The sequence below is a fragment of the Scleropages formosus genome, chromosome 3 (assembly GCF_900964775.1).
Source record: "Scleropages formosus chromosome 3, fSclFor1.1, whole genome shotgun sequence".
NCBI classification, from domain to species: domain Eukaryota; kingdom Metazoa; phylum Chordata; class Actinopteri; order Osteoglossiformes; family Osteoglossidae; genus Scleropages; species Scleropages formosus.
In genome coordinates, this window is record NC_041808.1 from 12838216 (window position 1) to 12853676 (window position 15461).

The window sequence follows — 15461 nt, forward strand, 5'->3', positions numbered from 1 at the left end:
GCCCTTCTTTAATGTTGAGAGGGATTCATCAGTTCTGAGTGATAGAGGAAGCTCATTCCATCGCATTAGAGCCAGAACCAAAAACCTTTGTGCTTTTGATTTTGGACCTTTTGTGCATGGGACCACCAAGTGGGCAAAGGCGGAGGAGTGTTACAGTCTGGCTTGAGTATAACGAGTGATCAGGTCTTGTAGATATTGGAAACCAAATCTTGTTTGATTTTTCTATATACTATTGGGATTTATTGATTTATTTATTTATCCCCTTATGACTATTAAATCAAGGATCTTGCTCACCCCGCCCGGTATGGGGTCACCGGGGCCCCACCCTGGAGCCAGGCCTTGGGGGGGTGTGGCCAGTTAGCCCGAAGCCAAAACGTGGAGCCGCTTTTCGGTGGGCTCGCCACCTGCCGGAGAGGACATAAGGGGCCGGTGTGTTGTGATTTGGGCGGTGGTCGGGGCTGAGTGCCTGGTCGACCCAAACCTCGGGCGCCAACTCTGGCTTTTGGGACTTGGAATGTCACCTCACTGGTGGGGAAGGAGCCTGAGCTAGTGCGGGAGGTTTAGAGATACCGTCTAGATATAGTCGGGCTCACTTCCATTCACAGCTTGGGTTCTGGAACCACTCTTCTCGACCGAGGGTGGACTCTCCACTATTCTGGCGTTGCCCAGGGTGAGTGGCGGCGGGCTGGTGTGGACTTATTAATAGCCCCCCAGTTCAGCCGCCATGTGTTGGAGTCTACCCCGGTGAACGAGAGGGTCGTCTCCCTGCGCTTTTGGGTCAGGGAACGGTCTCTCACTGTCGTTTGTGCTTATGCCCCTAGCGGCAGTGTAGAGTACCCGGCCTTTTTAGAGTCCCTGGGGGACGTGCTGGAAAGCGCTCCCACTGGGGACTCTGTCGTTCTACTGGGGGACTTTAACACCCACGTGGGCAGCGACAGTGACACCTGGAGGGGCGTGATTGGGAGGAATGGCCTCCCTGATCTGAACCCGAGCGGTGAGTTGTTATTGGATTTCTGTGCTAGTCACGGTTTGTCCATAACGAACACCATGTTCATGCATAGGGGTGTCCATCAGTGCACTTGGCACCAGGACACCCTAGGTCGGAGGTCGATGATCGACTTTGTAGTCGTTTCTTCTGATCTTCGGCCATATGTCTTGGACACTCGGGTGAAGAGAGGGGCTGAGCTGTCAACTGATCACCATCTGGTAGTGAGTTGGATTCGATGGCGGGGGAAAAAGCTGGACAGACCTGGCAGGCCCAAACACATTGTGAGAGTCTGTTGGGAACGTTTGGCGGAGGCCCCTGTCAGAGAGGTCTTCAACTCCCACCTCCGACAGAGTTTCAACCAGGTCCCGAGGGAGACTGGGGACATTGAGTCCAAATGGACTATGTTCCACACCTCCATTGTCGGGGCGGCAGTTCGGAGCTGCGGCCATAAAGTCTCCGGCGCCTGTCGTGGCGGCAATCCCCGAACACGGTGGTGGACACTGGAGGTAAGGGATGCCGTCAAGGTGAAGAAGGAGTTCTATCGGGCCTGGCTGGCTCATGGGACTCCTGAAGCAGCTGACGGGTACCGGCGGGCCAGACGGAGCGCGGCTCTGGCAGTCGCTGCGGCAAAAACTCGGGCCTGGGAGGAGTTCAGTGAGACCATGGAGGAAGACTTTCGGTCAGCCTCAAAGAGATTCTGGCAAACCGTCCGGCGACTCAGAGGGGGGAAGCAGTGTTCCGCCAACACTGTTTACAGTGGAAGTGGTGCGCTGCTGACCTCAGCTGAGGATGTCCTCGGGCAGTGGAAGGAGTACTTTGAGGATCTCCTCAATCCCTCCAACATGCCTTCCATAGAGGAAGCTGAGGCCGGGGACTCGGAGGGGGACTCGTCCATTACCCTGGCTGAAGTTGCTGAGGTAGTCAAAAAACTCCTCGGTGGCAAGGCTCCGGGGGTGGATGAGATCCGCCCCGAGTTTCTCAAGTCTCTGGATGTTGTGGGGCTGTCTTGGCTGACACGCCTCTGCAGCATTGCGTGGAGTTCGGGGACGGTGCCTCTGGACTGGCAGACTGGGGTGGTAGTCCCTCTTTTTAAGAAGGGGGACCGGAGGTTGTGTTCCAGCTACAGGGGGATCACACTCCTTAGCCTCCCTGGGAAAGTCTATGCCGGGGTACTGGAGAGGAGAATCCGACCGATAGTCGAACCTCGGATCCAGGAGGAGCAATGCGGTTTTCGCCCTGGCTGTGGAACACTGGACCAGCTCTATACCCTCACTAGGGTGTTGGACGGTTCGTGGGAGTTTGCCCAACCAGTCCATATGTGTTTTGTGGACCTGGAGAAGGCATTCGACCGTGTCCCTCGTGGCATCCTGTGGGGGGTACTTCGAGATTATGGGGTTCAGGGCTCGCTGCTACAGGCTGTTCGTTCCCTGTATGACCGGAGCAGGAGCTTGGTTCGCATTGCCGGCAGTAAGTCAGACCTGTTCCCGGTGCATGTTGGACTCTGCCAGGGCTGCCCTTTGTCACCAATTCTGTTCATTATCTTTATGGACAGAATTTCTAGGCGCAGCCAGGGAACGGAGGGTGTCTGTTTTGGTGGCCGCAGGATCTCGTCTCTGCTTTTTGCGGACGATGTGGTCCTGTTGGCTTCATCGAATCAAGACTTACGGCGTGCACTGGAGAGGTTTGCAGCCAAGTGCGAAGCGGCGGGGATGAGAATCAGCACCTCCAAATCCGAGGCCATGGTCCTCAGTCGGAAAAAGGTGGATTGCCCCCTCCGGGTTAGGGGGGAGTTGCTCCCTCAAGTGGAGGAGTTTAAGTATCTTGGGGTCTTGTTCACGAGTGAGGGAAAAATGGAGCGGCAGGTTGACAGACGGATCGGTGCGGCGTCCGCAGTAATGCGGTCATTGTACCGTCTGTTGTGGTGAAGAAGGAGCTGAGTCGTAAGGCGAAGCTCTCAATTTACTGGTCGATCTACGTTCCTACCCTCACCTATGGTCATGAACTCTGGATCATGACAGAAAGAATGAGATCGCGGATACAAGCGGCAGAAATGAGTTTCCTCCGCAGAGTGGCTCGGCGCACCCTTAGGGATAGGGTGAGGAGCTCAGTCACCCAGGAGGAGCTCGGAGTAGAGTCGCTGCTCCTCCGCATCGAGAGGAGCCAGTTGAGGTGGCTCAGGAATCTGTTCCGGATGCCTCCTGGACGCCTCCCTGGGGAGGTGTTCCGAGCATGTCCCACTGGGAGAAGGCCTCGGGGCAGACCGAGGACACATTGGAGAGACTACGTCTCCCAGCTGGCCTGGGAACGCCTTGGGGTTCCCCCAGAGGAGCTGGAGGAGGTGTGCGGGGAGAGAAAAGTCTGGGGGGCTCTGCTTAGACTACTGCCCCCGCGACCCGGTCCCGGATAAGTGGAGGACGATGGATGGATGGACTATTGGGATTTATATCCATTTAGAAAAAGAAAAAAAAAAATGACAACAGAACTGAGCATTAGGTTAAATTGTTGGCAAATTGTTAAATTGTGTGTCAAGTTGTCACTTTCATTTCTGTTCGTAGTTACATCGGAACCTCAGTTTATGTATTTAATGTAAGAAATTGTTTTTATGTGTTATTTTTGTGGGGAGGTGCAGTGGTGCAGTGGCACAGCGGGCTTGACTGGGTTCCACTCTCTGGCGGGTCTGGGGTTTGAGTCCTGCTTGGGGTGCCTTGCAATGGGCTGGCATCACATCCTGGGTGTGTCCCCTCCCCCTCCAGCCTTATACCCTGTGTTGCGGGATTAGGCTCCGGTTTGGGACAAGCGGTTTCAGCCATTGTGTGTTATTTTTGAAACATTCATGTAACTATATAATTTGTGGTTATGTGAGCACAAAGAGTCTATGAATATTATTTCACCTGTTTCACCTCATGTGAGCATCCCAGAAACATGTTATTGTTCTAAAGAAATATCCTCCTCACTCCTGATGTATATCCCATACAGGTCCCTGTATCTTCATCGTGTAGAAAATTGCTTTCACAGTCTTGTTCCTCCACTAGACTTACAGTATTCTCTCTTCCAAGCAGTGTTACCATGGGTTCCCTTTGCTTCTCATTCACCGCCGTCTGAATTGTTAGATGTATAGTTTTAATGAGTACATAGTAAATATATTTAGGGAGCTGGAGATGGAAAAGGCAGAGGTATAACATTAAATATTAATCAACCATGTATATATTTCTTACATGGGCTAGGTGACTTAGAAGCTTTATTTGGGGTGATTTTTCTTTTTTCCATTTTACCTTTGCTTTTAGTTACCTAAGTCTAAAAAAAAATCAAATTTTTAAATCTGAATTCAAAAGCCAATTGAATCAAGGCATCTTTCCTGCCCCACAAGCCTTAGAGAGGGTCACTGTTTGTCTCCTGTCTTCAGGTCCGCCTGATGTGTACCAGCCCTGTGAGCCCAGTTTGCAAGCATGGAGTCCCGAGCTCCACCTGTACGATGCCAATGTGACATCGCCCTGCCCTAAGACTGAGGGATGTGTTCTTGTACTGCATTTTCTGCACCCTGTGATCCCTGAAACTTTCACTGTCTGGGTAACTTACATCGCCACAGGTATGTCTCACTTCCTTTTTTCATTTCACTTGTTAACTACACATCAGTCAGCATTTGTTGGGCAGCACAGCGGCACAGCATGTGGTGCGGCTGTCTTACTGCACCTGGGTGGTGCGAGAGGACGGGGGTTTGATCCCTGCTCAGTCTCTGTGGCGTCTGCATGTTGTCCCCGTGGGTTTCCTCCCACAGTCCAAAGACATGCTGTTCAGGTTCACCCATAGCGTGTGAGTGACAGAGAGAGAGTGTGGTCAGTGTCTTGGTGAATAAGATGTGTGGGCTGATAACACTATGGAGTTCATTGGAAGTTGCTTTGGAAAAAAGCATTTGCTAAATAAATAAATGTAAATATATTTAATAAATTCCATGAGTTTTCTAACGAGTATTATCAAAGACTTCATGTGCTTGTAACATCTTCACAGACAGCCAGGCCATTGCCAACATAGAATTCCTGACAGACTCCGGTGAGTCATTGCACATGGGCCCTCGGGATGTCTTCTGTGACATGCCCCTCACGATGCGTCTACACATCCACAAGAAGGTTACTGGTGTCAAGATCTATACCTTTGATGAGAAGATGGAAATCGATGCCGTCTTGCTGACCTCCATATCCCAGAATCCACTCTGTGCCACTTGCCAGCCACTGTACTATCACCTTATCCGGGAACCTCCTCTAGAACGAGGCCCCGTTCGCCAAACCCAGCTCACCTTTTCCGATAGGTGAGCTGATCTTCTTTCTCCGAAGTCTTTTCAAACATTTTCTGAATACTAACCAGTTGCAGTCAGACATGCCTCTAACATGTCAAAAAAAAATGTAATCACAATTTCATTATTAAATTTTGATTCCGATGCTCTAAAACATAGTATTTTGAGTATTTATGCAGCTAGATATTTTATTTTTTATGAGGAATGTATACTGTATTTGAATAATTAATTTGAATTCCGTGCTTAATTAAAGATTTCCATTGTTTTACAGTGACACTTTGCATTGTAGGAAAATATTTTTTGAAATCATTGCTGAAATTCATTAAATATTTCAGGATAGACACAATTTTGCTTTATTTCCTCCAACAAGACTCTTCCCAAAGTCAGTGCGTGAAGTGAGCTGTTATACAGTATTTATAATTTTTAATTCTTTGAGCATGCCTTTTTTTTACTCCATTTCGCTGTACTGTTTAAGTAACTAAGCCTGATACTGACCAAAAACAGACATCACAAGTTCAAGAAAAATATGGCTTGCATGGATATTACAGAATAATAATCACTGTAATGATCATATAATAGAGCGGAGGGAGCAAAACTGTGACCACTTCACAAAAAGAAACAGAGAACACCTGTGATTTTTGGAGCTGCCTCTTGCCTTTTTCCTCAGACATTTATTCTAAGTTAGAATAGACATAGCTCTGGCAGAAAGCTTCAACATTCCCACAATCCAGGGCACACCTTTTGCACTAGTCACGAATTCCGAAAACAAATCAGTATCTTATGGTTGTAAATGTCATCCAAGCAGTGACGATGTGCACAGTTTTGAGCACTACTTCACACAGTGTGTCAGAAAACCCGTTCTCTCTTTCTGTGTGCCTTTATGTTTTATAGGTTTGAAAGGGTGAATTTCTGTGAACTGAAAGAGTACATGCAAAACAACACACTACTTTTTTCATTTTTTTCTCCAAAAAAAAAAGAAAAAAACATCTGGTCTGATCTTAACTGCCAACAGTGTTAATTCCTGGCAACTGTATAGAGAGACTTTCCCTTATGTTCTTATAGGCTGAACAGGTGTGGACTGACTGATGCAAAATTGAAATTTTTGAAAACTGATTTGGTAGCTTTGACAGCAAATAAGACTGTAGATTTACCTTGTGCAATCAGAGTTTGTGTAAAAGGTCACAGAATAACATGTACATTGGTTCTTCAATTTACAAACATATTCTGAAGCTGAACCTAGTCATAACTTGATTTGTGCGTAAGTCCAAAATGATGCTTACTTTTATTAATTCACAATCAGCTAAAGTGAGGCAGCTGGTAACACAGTAGTTAAAGTTGCTGCCTTTGGATTCCAACCTTGCAGGTGTGATCCCCACTTGTAACTTGAATGCTTTTTACATGAGGTACCACTTTATTTTCACTGTCATTATTGTCAGTGGGAAAAAAAAAAAACAGACACACACACACACACACACACACACACACACACACATACACACACACACACATACACACATAGAGTACCAACCAATTCTAGCCCATAGAAAGAGCCAGTATTAACAGCAAAGTTACATCCACAAAAGGAACAGGATGACCTGGCCAACCGACACACAGACTATACTGAGCAAACACACAGACACAGCCAGCCTTACCTGCAGAGAAAAGCAGTGTTACCTAACCCGTACTGAGAAACAGGGTACCAGGAGGTCCAATAAACACAGAAACTCACAGAGAACAGGAATAAGACAGAGGGCCAATGGTACTTTAGTTTCAATGGAACTGGTCTTATGGTTGAGGGTAGCAGGATTAGACTGCAAGAAGAGTCACAGTCCTTCTATCATAACTACTGGTATTTGACTTTAAACTTCTTGACAAAGTACCGAAAGTAAGCAGCAGCAGTAAAATCTGAGAAAGGATGTAATGGGGAAAAATATGAGAAAACTATTTAAATCTATTCGGATGAGAGCTGAACAAAATAGCAGTTGTGCGAAAAGAAAGGCCCAACTCATCCACTCAAGCCATGAAAATAACTGAAGATGTAGAATGTCTTTGTTACTTGTGTGTTACTGAGCTGCATGTACATTTCTGTGTGTTCGATGGCAGTGACCTGGCTATAGGAGCGCAGTATGAGTACAGGGTCCGGGTGGAGGCTGGTGGCATTCTCAGCGAACTCTCGCCACCGCTTCTCTACAGCCTTGGCAGCTCCTTTTGCGGGGACGGACAGTTGCAGGGGTGGGTCTGGACTCAGCGTTCCCTTTGAGTAAATGTTTAAGGCTTCTGACACTTGTCTCTCTTGAGCCGTGGGAGTCTGGCTGATCCCTGCTTTTTTTCTGCAGGGAAGAGCAGTGCGATGACGAAAATCTCCTGGATGGTGACGGCTGCTCCAAAAAGTGTCTAATGGAGCCAGGATTTAACTGTGATGGTGGGTTTTGCAAAAAAAAATTACCCTTCTAAACACTGTGTCTCTACAGGAGGAAAAGCCAACACCCATTAGTTTCACATGTGTACCAAATGGTTTGATAATGTTGCTTAAGACCTTATGGTGTTCATAAATCCAACAGCTAGTGAGTCATCAGAGAGGCGTACAATGAGGTGGTGACTTGGTACCTGCCTCAGATTACATTTTATTCCAAGACAAAAAGTATACACCTTTCACACATAACCACTTGTCACAGCAAGCCAGAGCCTAACGCAGCAACAGAGGATGCAAGGCTGGAGAGGGAGGGGACACACCCCAGACAGGAGGCCAGTCCATCGCAAGGCACCCCAAGCAGGCCTCGAACCCCAGACCCCCCCCACACAGCAGTCACAGGCCAAACCCACTGCCCTACTCAAGTTCTGCTTGGGGTGCCTTGTGCCAGACTGGTGTCCCCTCCTGGGTGTGTCCCCTCCCCCTCCAGCCTTCCACCCTGTGCTGCTGGGCTCCGGCTCGCCGCGACCCCACTCGGGACCAGCGGTTTCAGACTATGTGTGTGTGGAGCACTGTTAGGTAGGGTGTTACTTCCTGTTCCGGGAGACATGGTGGCACAGTGAGTAGTGCTGCTGTCTTACAGCACCTGAGGGGTGTGAGAGAATGTGCGTTTGATCCCCGCTCAGTCTGGGTGGAGTTTGCATGTTCTCCCCATGTTTGCGCGGGTTTCCTCCCAAACACATGCTGTTCAGGTTCCTCCATAGTGTGTGAGTGACAGAGAGAGAGAGTGTGTTTCACTGATTTATGGATGAGTGACCCCTTGTAACTTTTCTACCAGTGTAAGTCACCTTGGTGAATAAGGTGTGTGGGCTAGTAACACTACATAGTGCTGTATGATCATTGTAAGTCGCTTTGGAGAAAAGCATTTGCTAAGTGAATACATGTAAATGTTCTACATGATGCCCACAAATGATCCCTCGTGGTCTTTATGTACCATACAAATTAACCTGAAAGGGTGGCAACAGGTAAGTGTCAAGGTCATGTGATAATGGTAATATATGGCTTATCGGGACAATTGAAAACAAGACCCAGTACTGTAAAGATAATGGAAACAGCACTGACTGTATATTCACTGCAGTTGTATCCATCAGATAGGCAACTTGCCCTGTGCAAGTCAGACATTGCACTTGAATTAGAGAAATGAAAAGCACAACTTGAAATATATACAAGGGATATGCAGAACTGTACCACAGCCATGCATGATTTGAGGCACACATATGCAAGTAATACTATCAGTTGGTATAGTATCGTACTGCTTCTGTAAACTTGCGTATCAGCCAGACCAGCTGTAATAATGCTCATACCCTGCAAATTTAAACTTCACCCATTTATTAATATTAAAATTTGCTGAAGGAATTCAGCCCTTATACCCGAGCAACAGTTCAAGTGCAGCTGCTATTGACCCGTCGTCAAACTAGTTAAAGTTCAAATTCCTTGTCACGAAATCACTCTGCTGTCCATTATTATAAGACGCAAAGGATGCCATCATCTGTACCCACCAAAGCAGCTCTGCTGCTCTTAGGTCTTAGTATTATGACGATGACGATATAGTTTATTCCCAGTTTCATTCTCACCGAAAACACGGTGTTCTGTTCTTCTGTTTATCATTTGGGATTTGGGCTGTCCTGCTTTTCATTTGGATGCTTAAATGCAGGGGTCTCCTCTGGAAGGTAGAAAGTGCAAACCCTTCGTCACAGCGCTGTTTTCCAGCCCATCAGTCTGGATGACCTCCCACACACCACATCGCTCTGGTTTAGGGTACTGTCTTTTACGTGCAGTCCCACCTTAGCTGATGTCAATTGCTCAGTCCCCACTGTGCACACACAAAGCTCTGTCATTAGTTCATTACTTCATTAGTCGCTGATGGCTTGCCCTTTATCAGCAACATGTGTATCTCCTGTGGCAGTTGAATGGATGCCAACGAAGCCTACATGACTAAATGAGTATTTTGAATGAATAACTGTGTTCCTGTAGTACCTGTGTTCCTTGTTCTGTTCTCATAATGAGAACAGTAACCTTTATAGGTCATATCAGAGTAGTGTTCTTTGAGCCAGAGCACAACAGGACCCACGGTCTCTGGTGACAGAGGACCCAGAGACTTACTCTTCTGAGATTGAGGTTCTGCAGTGCTAAGTATCCAAAGTAGTGTAGAAGAGTTCTCAACAAGGGGGTGTGCGGTGGCGCATGGGTTTGGGGTTCGGGTCCTGCTTGGGGTGCCTTGTGATGGACTGTCGTCCCGTCCTGGGTGTGTCCTCTCCCCCTCCAGCCTTATACCCTGTGTTGCCGGGTGAGGCGTCGGCTCCCCGCGACCCTGTATGGGACAAGCGGTTTCAAAAAATGTGTGTGTGAGTTCTCAACAACATATAGTATTTAGCAATAATTAAAGTAACACTTAAAATGTCATTCTTCCAATTACAGTAGTACGAGGCAGGGAAGCAAGGTTTTTCCTTTTATAATGTTATAATACAGTGGCTTGTGGAACTTAATACTCTTTAAATAGTGGTCAAACACAATCATCCTCTACAAACATTAAAGAAAAGTGACTAGATGATTGAAAATTTAGAGATTTTTGATGTGTATAAAATTATATTGTGTTACTTATCCATTCTATCTTCTAACATCTTGTTTGCATGTAGAATAAAATTATAGAGTAAAATAATATTCTATATTAATAGTAACATGTTAATCAAACTGGAACTACATTGTAGCACTAATATACTAATGTGGCTAATGGTGAACATGTGCCTGGCTTGAGAAAAAAAAAAAAAAAACAAAAAAAGTCTTCCACAGGGAAAATTTTAAAGTCCTGCACAAGACCCTGCTCTTATAATCTTTAGTTATATGAAATTAGAAGAAATATAGAGTATGTAAATTGTCATGCACACAATCTTGTGAATATGTTGGTAAAATTCAGCACAGTAAAATCTGTAATGCAATGAATGTGCTCTAAACTAGAGCCCTAAATCTACAACTTCCAAGATAAACCTGAAGACAACACACTGATATTGTGACTTTTTCCTTTCCTGAAATATTCATATGGCCAAAAAAAAAGTTGACTTTTTAATATGTTGACATAACTGGACCATCTGCTTACTGAAATATGTTTTTCAACTGCTGACATGAGGATTTTGAGTGAACTTCAAGCTTTTTTTTTTCAGGTTTCTGGGAGCGTATGAGATAGGAATGTTGTCTGGCTCTTTAATTCATATTTTACTCCAGTCTCATCGTGTTACTCAGTTGGATGTCTGGGGTCCTTGGAGAGAGAAGAACAGTGCTATCAGGCTGGATAAAGTTATTTGGGTTCAAGGACGATAATGCAGATGGTGTTAAAACTGTTATGAATGGGTGTGCTAAAGTTTTGTTAATAAGCATGGGCTGACATTTTTATCTAAGGGGTTTTGCAGGATTTGGACCATGAATGTAGCTGAGTGACAGCATGAAATTGTTTTTCTTAGTACGAGCTACAGTAACCCGCAGATCTTCCTGTGACGGTGGAAAGCTTTCCGAGGGTGGTTTCGTCTGGTTCACGACTGATCTATTCTAGCAAAAACAATGATTGGTGGCTGACGCAATAGGAAAGGAAGTTTGGGGCAGACAGGCCACCTTTTCTACGTCTGGTCTTTTTGAAAGGTAGTACGCTTTGTTCATATAGTTTTATTTATTCCAGGAGAATGACTTCAAGGCATTTTAAAGTTCTTTAAACCAATGACTTTCAGGAACGACTTGGATCATAGTGGATAAATAGGCAAGGCCTGGACAGATTTTTTTTTTTTTTTTTTTTTTTTTTGAGTGCGAATAGAGGTACTGCTGCGATGGTATATGGGTCAAAAGTAATAGGTGAGGAGAATGGTCATATTCTGAAATCCAATACCCTTCGAAGGAATATTTATTCAAGCTGTTAGAGAGTATGTGCAGTAACCCTGTGACCTGCCCAGTGGCAAAGCCCTTGTTTGAACCGAGCTTGCCGACCAGCATTGTACCAATTAGCAAAGTGCTGGGAGAACTCATCAGTTAGTCATTTAATTTAATTTTATTTAAATCTTTTCAGATGATCACTCGCAGTATGAGCCAATGAGCTTCTGGCCAGTCGAAAAGGCACACGAGAATGCCATTTGTTACACTATTCTGAATGAGCCTTAGCTAGTTATAACTGCCAAACACCTCATATATAAGCTTTCTTTTACCTTAACAGCAGTCTGTTCCCTATCAGTGCCAAGCACATCTTTGCTATGACTCACCCTAGTGTACTCATAATGAATATCTGGTCTGCTGCATGCTTTTCATGTCTGATTGTTTCCCCGTTTGCCTTATGTTCTTACTCCATCACGGTCTTATTAAAGCCCGTGAGCTCCAACCTGCAAACTTCTGCTCATGACATCATTCCTTTGCTGCACTCCAGGTTCTTGATCACTCAGCAGGCGTTAAAAACGTGCAACACAAATGTGGACCCGGTTCAAAAACCTCCTGAGCAGGTGGTCCGATACCGGGTCATAAAATTGGGAAACGAATGCTTCCTCGTTGGTCAAATTGTTCAACCAAATGAAAATAACTCAATAAAAAAGGGTCACCCTACCTTTGTTATAACTCACCAAAATGCGCTGTATCATTAGGCAGTGCTTTTTTGGCTTGATCAGTGCAGCCTGAAATACTAGACTGAACATGATGTAGTGTTAAATTCCAGGATTAAGGCTCATAAACTTCTACTCTAGGTTAAACATGGTGTTCCATTAAGTGGGCAATATTCGTGTTTTTAATTGAGGGACCATTTACTCTTCTGTTTTCAATATGAACAGGGATATGACCCTTTAGGCTGGAAGGGTATAATTGCCCATCACAGCAAGGAACCAAACCCCCTTTCTCGATCAGTCCAACCTTTGACGTAACGTGTAGGGTCAGAGCCTTTTTGGTCACAATTAACAAACTGCACCGCCTCGGGCTATAAACATCGTCTAGGCTACAGGACTCAGCATGTACCGCGATGGAATGGGTCACTCATCGCCAGGCACTGAGTGTGTCCTGAGCCTCAGGGAGCAGTTGCAGACTGGCTGGAGTTGTAGTAGAAGACACACAGACACCATCCTGCTGGTTTGACCAGCTGCTGCCCAGTTGTACAGCAGCCTCGTGCCTGCAAGTGAGGCTGTAAAGTCACAGCCCACAGCATCCATTCATAATGTTAATCCCTTAAGTAGGTGCGTAGGGGATTGTGGTTAAGTACCATCATCAAGGATGCCTGCGCCTTATATGCAGTATGAATAAGCAATACAACAGTGCACCGTGATTCAGATGTGTTCTAACTAAAAATGTGTTTAAACGTAAAAAAAAAAAAAAAAATTAAAAAAATCATCACGTCTGCAACTATGTCTCTTTCTCCTGATGTAATGCACAAATTGAATTTTTTCTAAAATGTACGTCACTTTGGAGAAAACCGTCTGCTAAACGAATAAATGTAAACGTAAATGTAAATAGGCAGTTTTAAAGTTTTTATTCTGTTCCACCTTTGCTTGCAGAGGTTATGTTTGTCTTAACTGTTTGAAATATAACAAGTATTTAATGGCAACTGTCTTTTAAACCTGAGCCCTTCACATATGTCCAGATGGCAGACAGGTGGTGGGTGTGCAATCTTCTGATTTCACTTCACTCATCCATGATTCCATTTTCAGCTTACGGCACACATAATCCGATAAGGTGTAGTACATCCACTCTTAGCTCAGATCATTTTTCTTGTCAGAGGCTAATTGACCTGGTATCAGTGTGTGAAACAGATTTATCTGTATTGACACAGCTTTCCATTTGCACCTGTTTAGATAAGAAAGCGCAATCATTTTTCATCTTATTTAATAATATGATAAAGAAAAATATCGATGGCACTAAGAAAAAAACTGCTACAATTTGTTTTATAACAGATTTTGTAACAAAATTCAATGAATATTTAATTAATTAGTGTGGCTATTTTTTTTTTTTTTTTTTTGGAATTGATTGAGGGTATAGTTTGTAGATATTGTGTATGGCATATTGTCAATGAAGTGATGAATACAATGTCAAGAGTGTATTCTAACAGAAATGTTACCTGTATTTTGTCCACTTCATTCGTTTTTTTTTGGAAGCCATATATTTTATTTAGAATTAACGAACCCCTTTTTGGCCATAATATTTAAATTTACTAAATTAAACATTTTTCTAATATCACGTGCTAAAAGTGCATTTGAAACACTAATGGTTAGAAGATTTATAAGTATTTTTAAATGACACTTTTCTCCAAAGGGACTTACACTGATTTACCAATTTATACAGCAGGGTAATTTTTGCTGTATCAAATCACAGTAAGTACCTTTCTGAAGGGTGCTACAGTAGGAGGTGGTATTTGAACCTGTATCCTTCCTTGAGCTCTGAAGGTTGTAGGAGGTTACAAGGGAAGCAAGTCTGAAGTAGATGGGTTTTGAGAAGTTTATTGAGTGCTGAAAGGGTCTCAGCAGCTTTGAAGGACAGTGGAAAAGTGAGAGAGTCATAACTGAGGCAACGTAAAGAACACATTCTTGCAATAAAAATGTTTAGCCTAAATGCGTCTTCCTCCGAATAGTTGATGTCACTGGTATCTGTAACCCCTTCCACCCCCTGCAGGAGAGCCAAGCCAGTGTTACGTGTTTGACGGCGATGGTGTATGTGAGGAGTTTGAGAGGGCCTACAGTGTGAGGGACTGTGGCTTCTTCACCCCAGAGGGCTACAGGGACCAGTGGGCATCTGAGGCCTGGGCCTCCCACCAGGACGAGGCGAGGTGTCCTGCCGTAGCGGTCACTGGGGAGCCATCACTCCAACAGGTGACCATTACACCATCATCTCAGAGAGACAGCAGTGTGTACGGGTGTACAGTCAACTGTAGGAACACACCTGTCGCTAAATATCCTCCGTCTGCTCATTTTCTTCAGCTCGTCTAAGTGAATTTTCCAATAACTCAATGGATCCCAATTCTCAATCTTTAAAGCTCAAGCTACAGTTTTAAAACCGAAACACGAAAAAATAGTTTATTTTCCTTCAGACACGGGCAGCTCACGGTGTGCTCATAGAATCGTTTCACGTAGTGGCACCGGATATTGTGAGTGCATTGGCGTGTTTTGTTTTTTTTTTTTTCCCCTCTATTTTTTCCCTACCAGTTTGTCTCCTACAAGAGCATGATTTAAAAACGGTCACAGTGCCATGGCGCATGATGAAGAAATGGTACTTTTTTTAAAGGATGACCTCCAGTGGTGAAAACTGGCACAAACACTTAGTCTTTGCTAGTTCCGCTTTCTCTCAATCTCGGTGTGCAATTGTTGTACGGGAGCTTTACTGCAATTATATATTTCTCATTTAGCAATCTCAGCAGTTATTTGTTTCAGTGTTGGCCCTGTGACTGAATGCAGTTGTTGCGTGACGAACGTATGTCCTTCACTGACTAATGCGTTCTCTTGGAGGTTAGAACAGATTTAAATTTTATAAGCAAATAGTTTCTTTTCAGAAAATGATGCTACTCTACACACATTCCAAATAACAGATTAGAGGTTAAATCTTTGACACAAATGTGCACGGTACAACTCGTTCACTTGTAAGCGGAGCTTGTTCTAAAATAAGCCATTTTATTTTTCCTTTTACCACGAAAACCTGCAATCCTCGTCCTTTTGCTTTTCCAGGTTTCGTTAACCACCAACGATCTAAATGAGCAAAGAATTAACTTTTACATT

General features: G+C 44.7%; 1 protein-coding gene across 1 annotated transcript in view; it reads left to right on the forward strand.

Annotated features, from left to right (window-relative positions):
- Positions 1–15461, forward strand: part of pappa2 (pappalysin 2) — a 67766-nt gene that overhangs the window by 19995 nt on the left and 32310 nt on the right. Inside the window, exons 7-11 of the mRNA XM_018753260.2 lie at positions 4392–4574; positions 4994–5291; positions 7380–7508; positions 7613–7698; positions 14365–14561. Of these exons, the coding sequence (XP_018608776.1) occupies positions 4392–4574; positions 4994–5291; positions 7380–7508; positions 7613–7698; positions 14365–14561 (893 nt within the window). The remainder of the gene's footprint in view (positions 1–4391; positions 4575–4993; positions 5292–7379; positions 7509–7612; positions 7699–14364; positions 14562–15461) is intronic.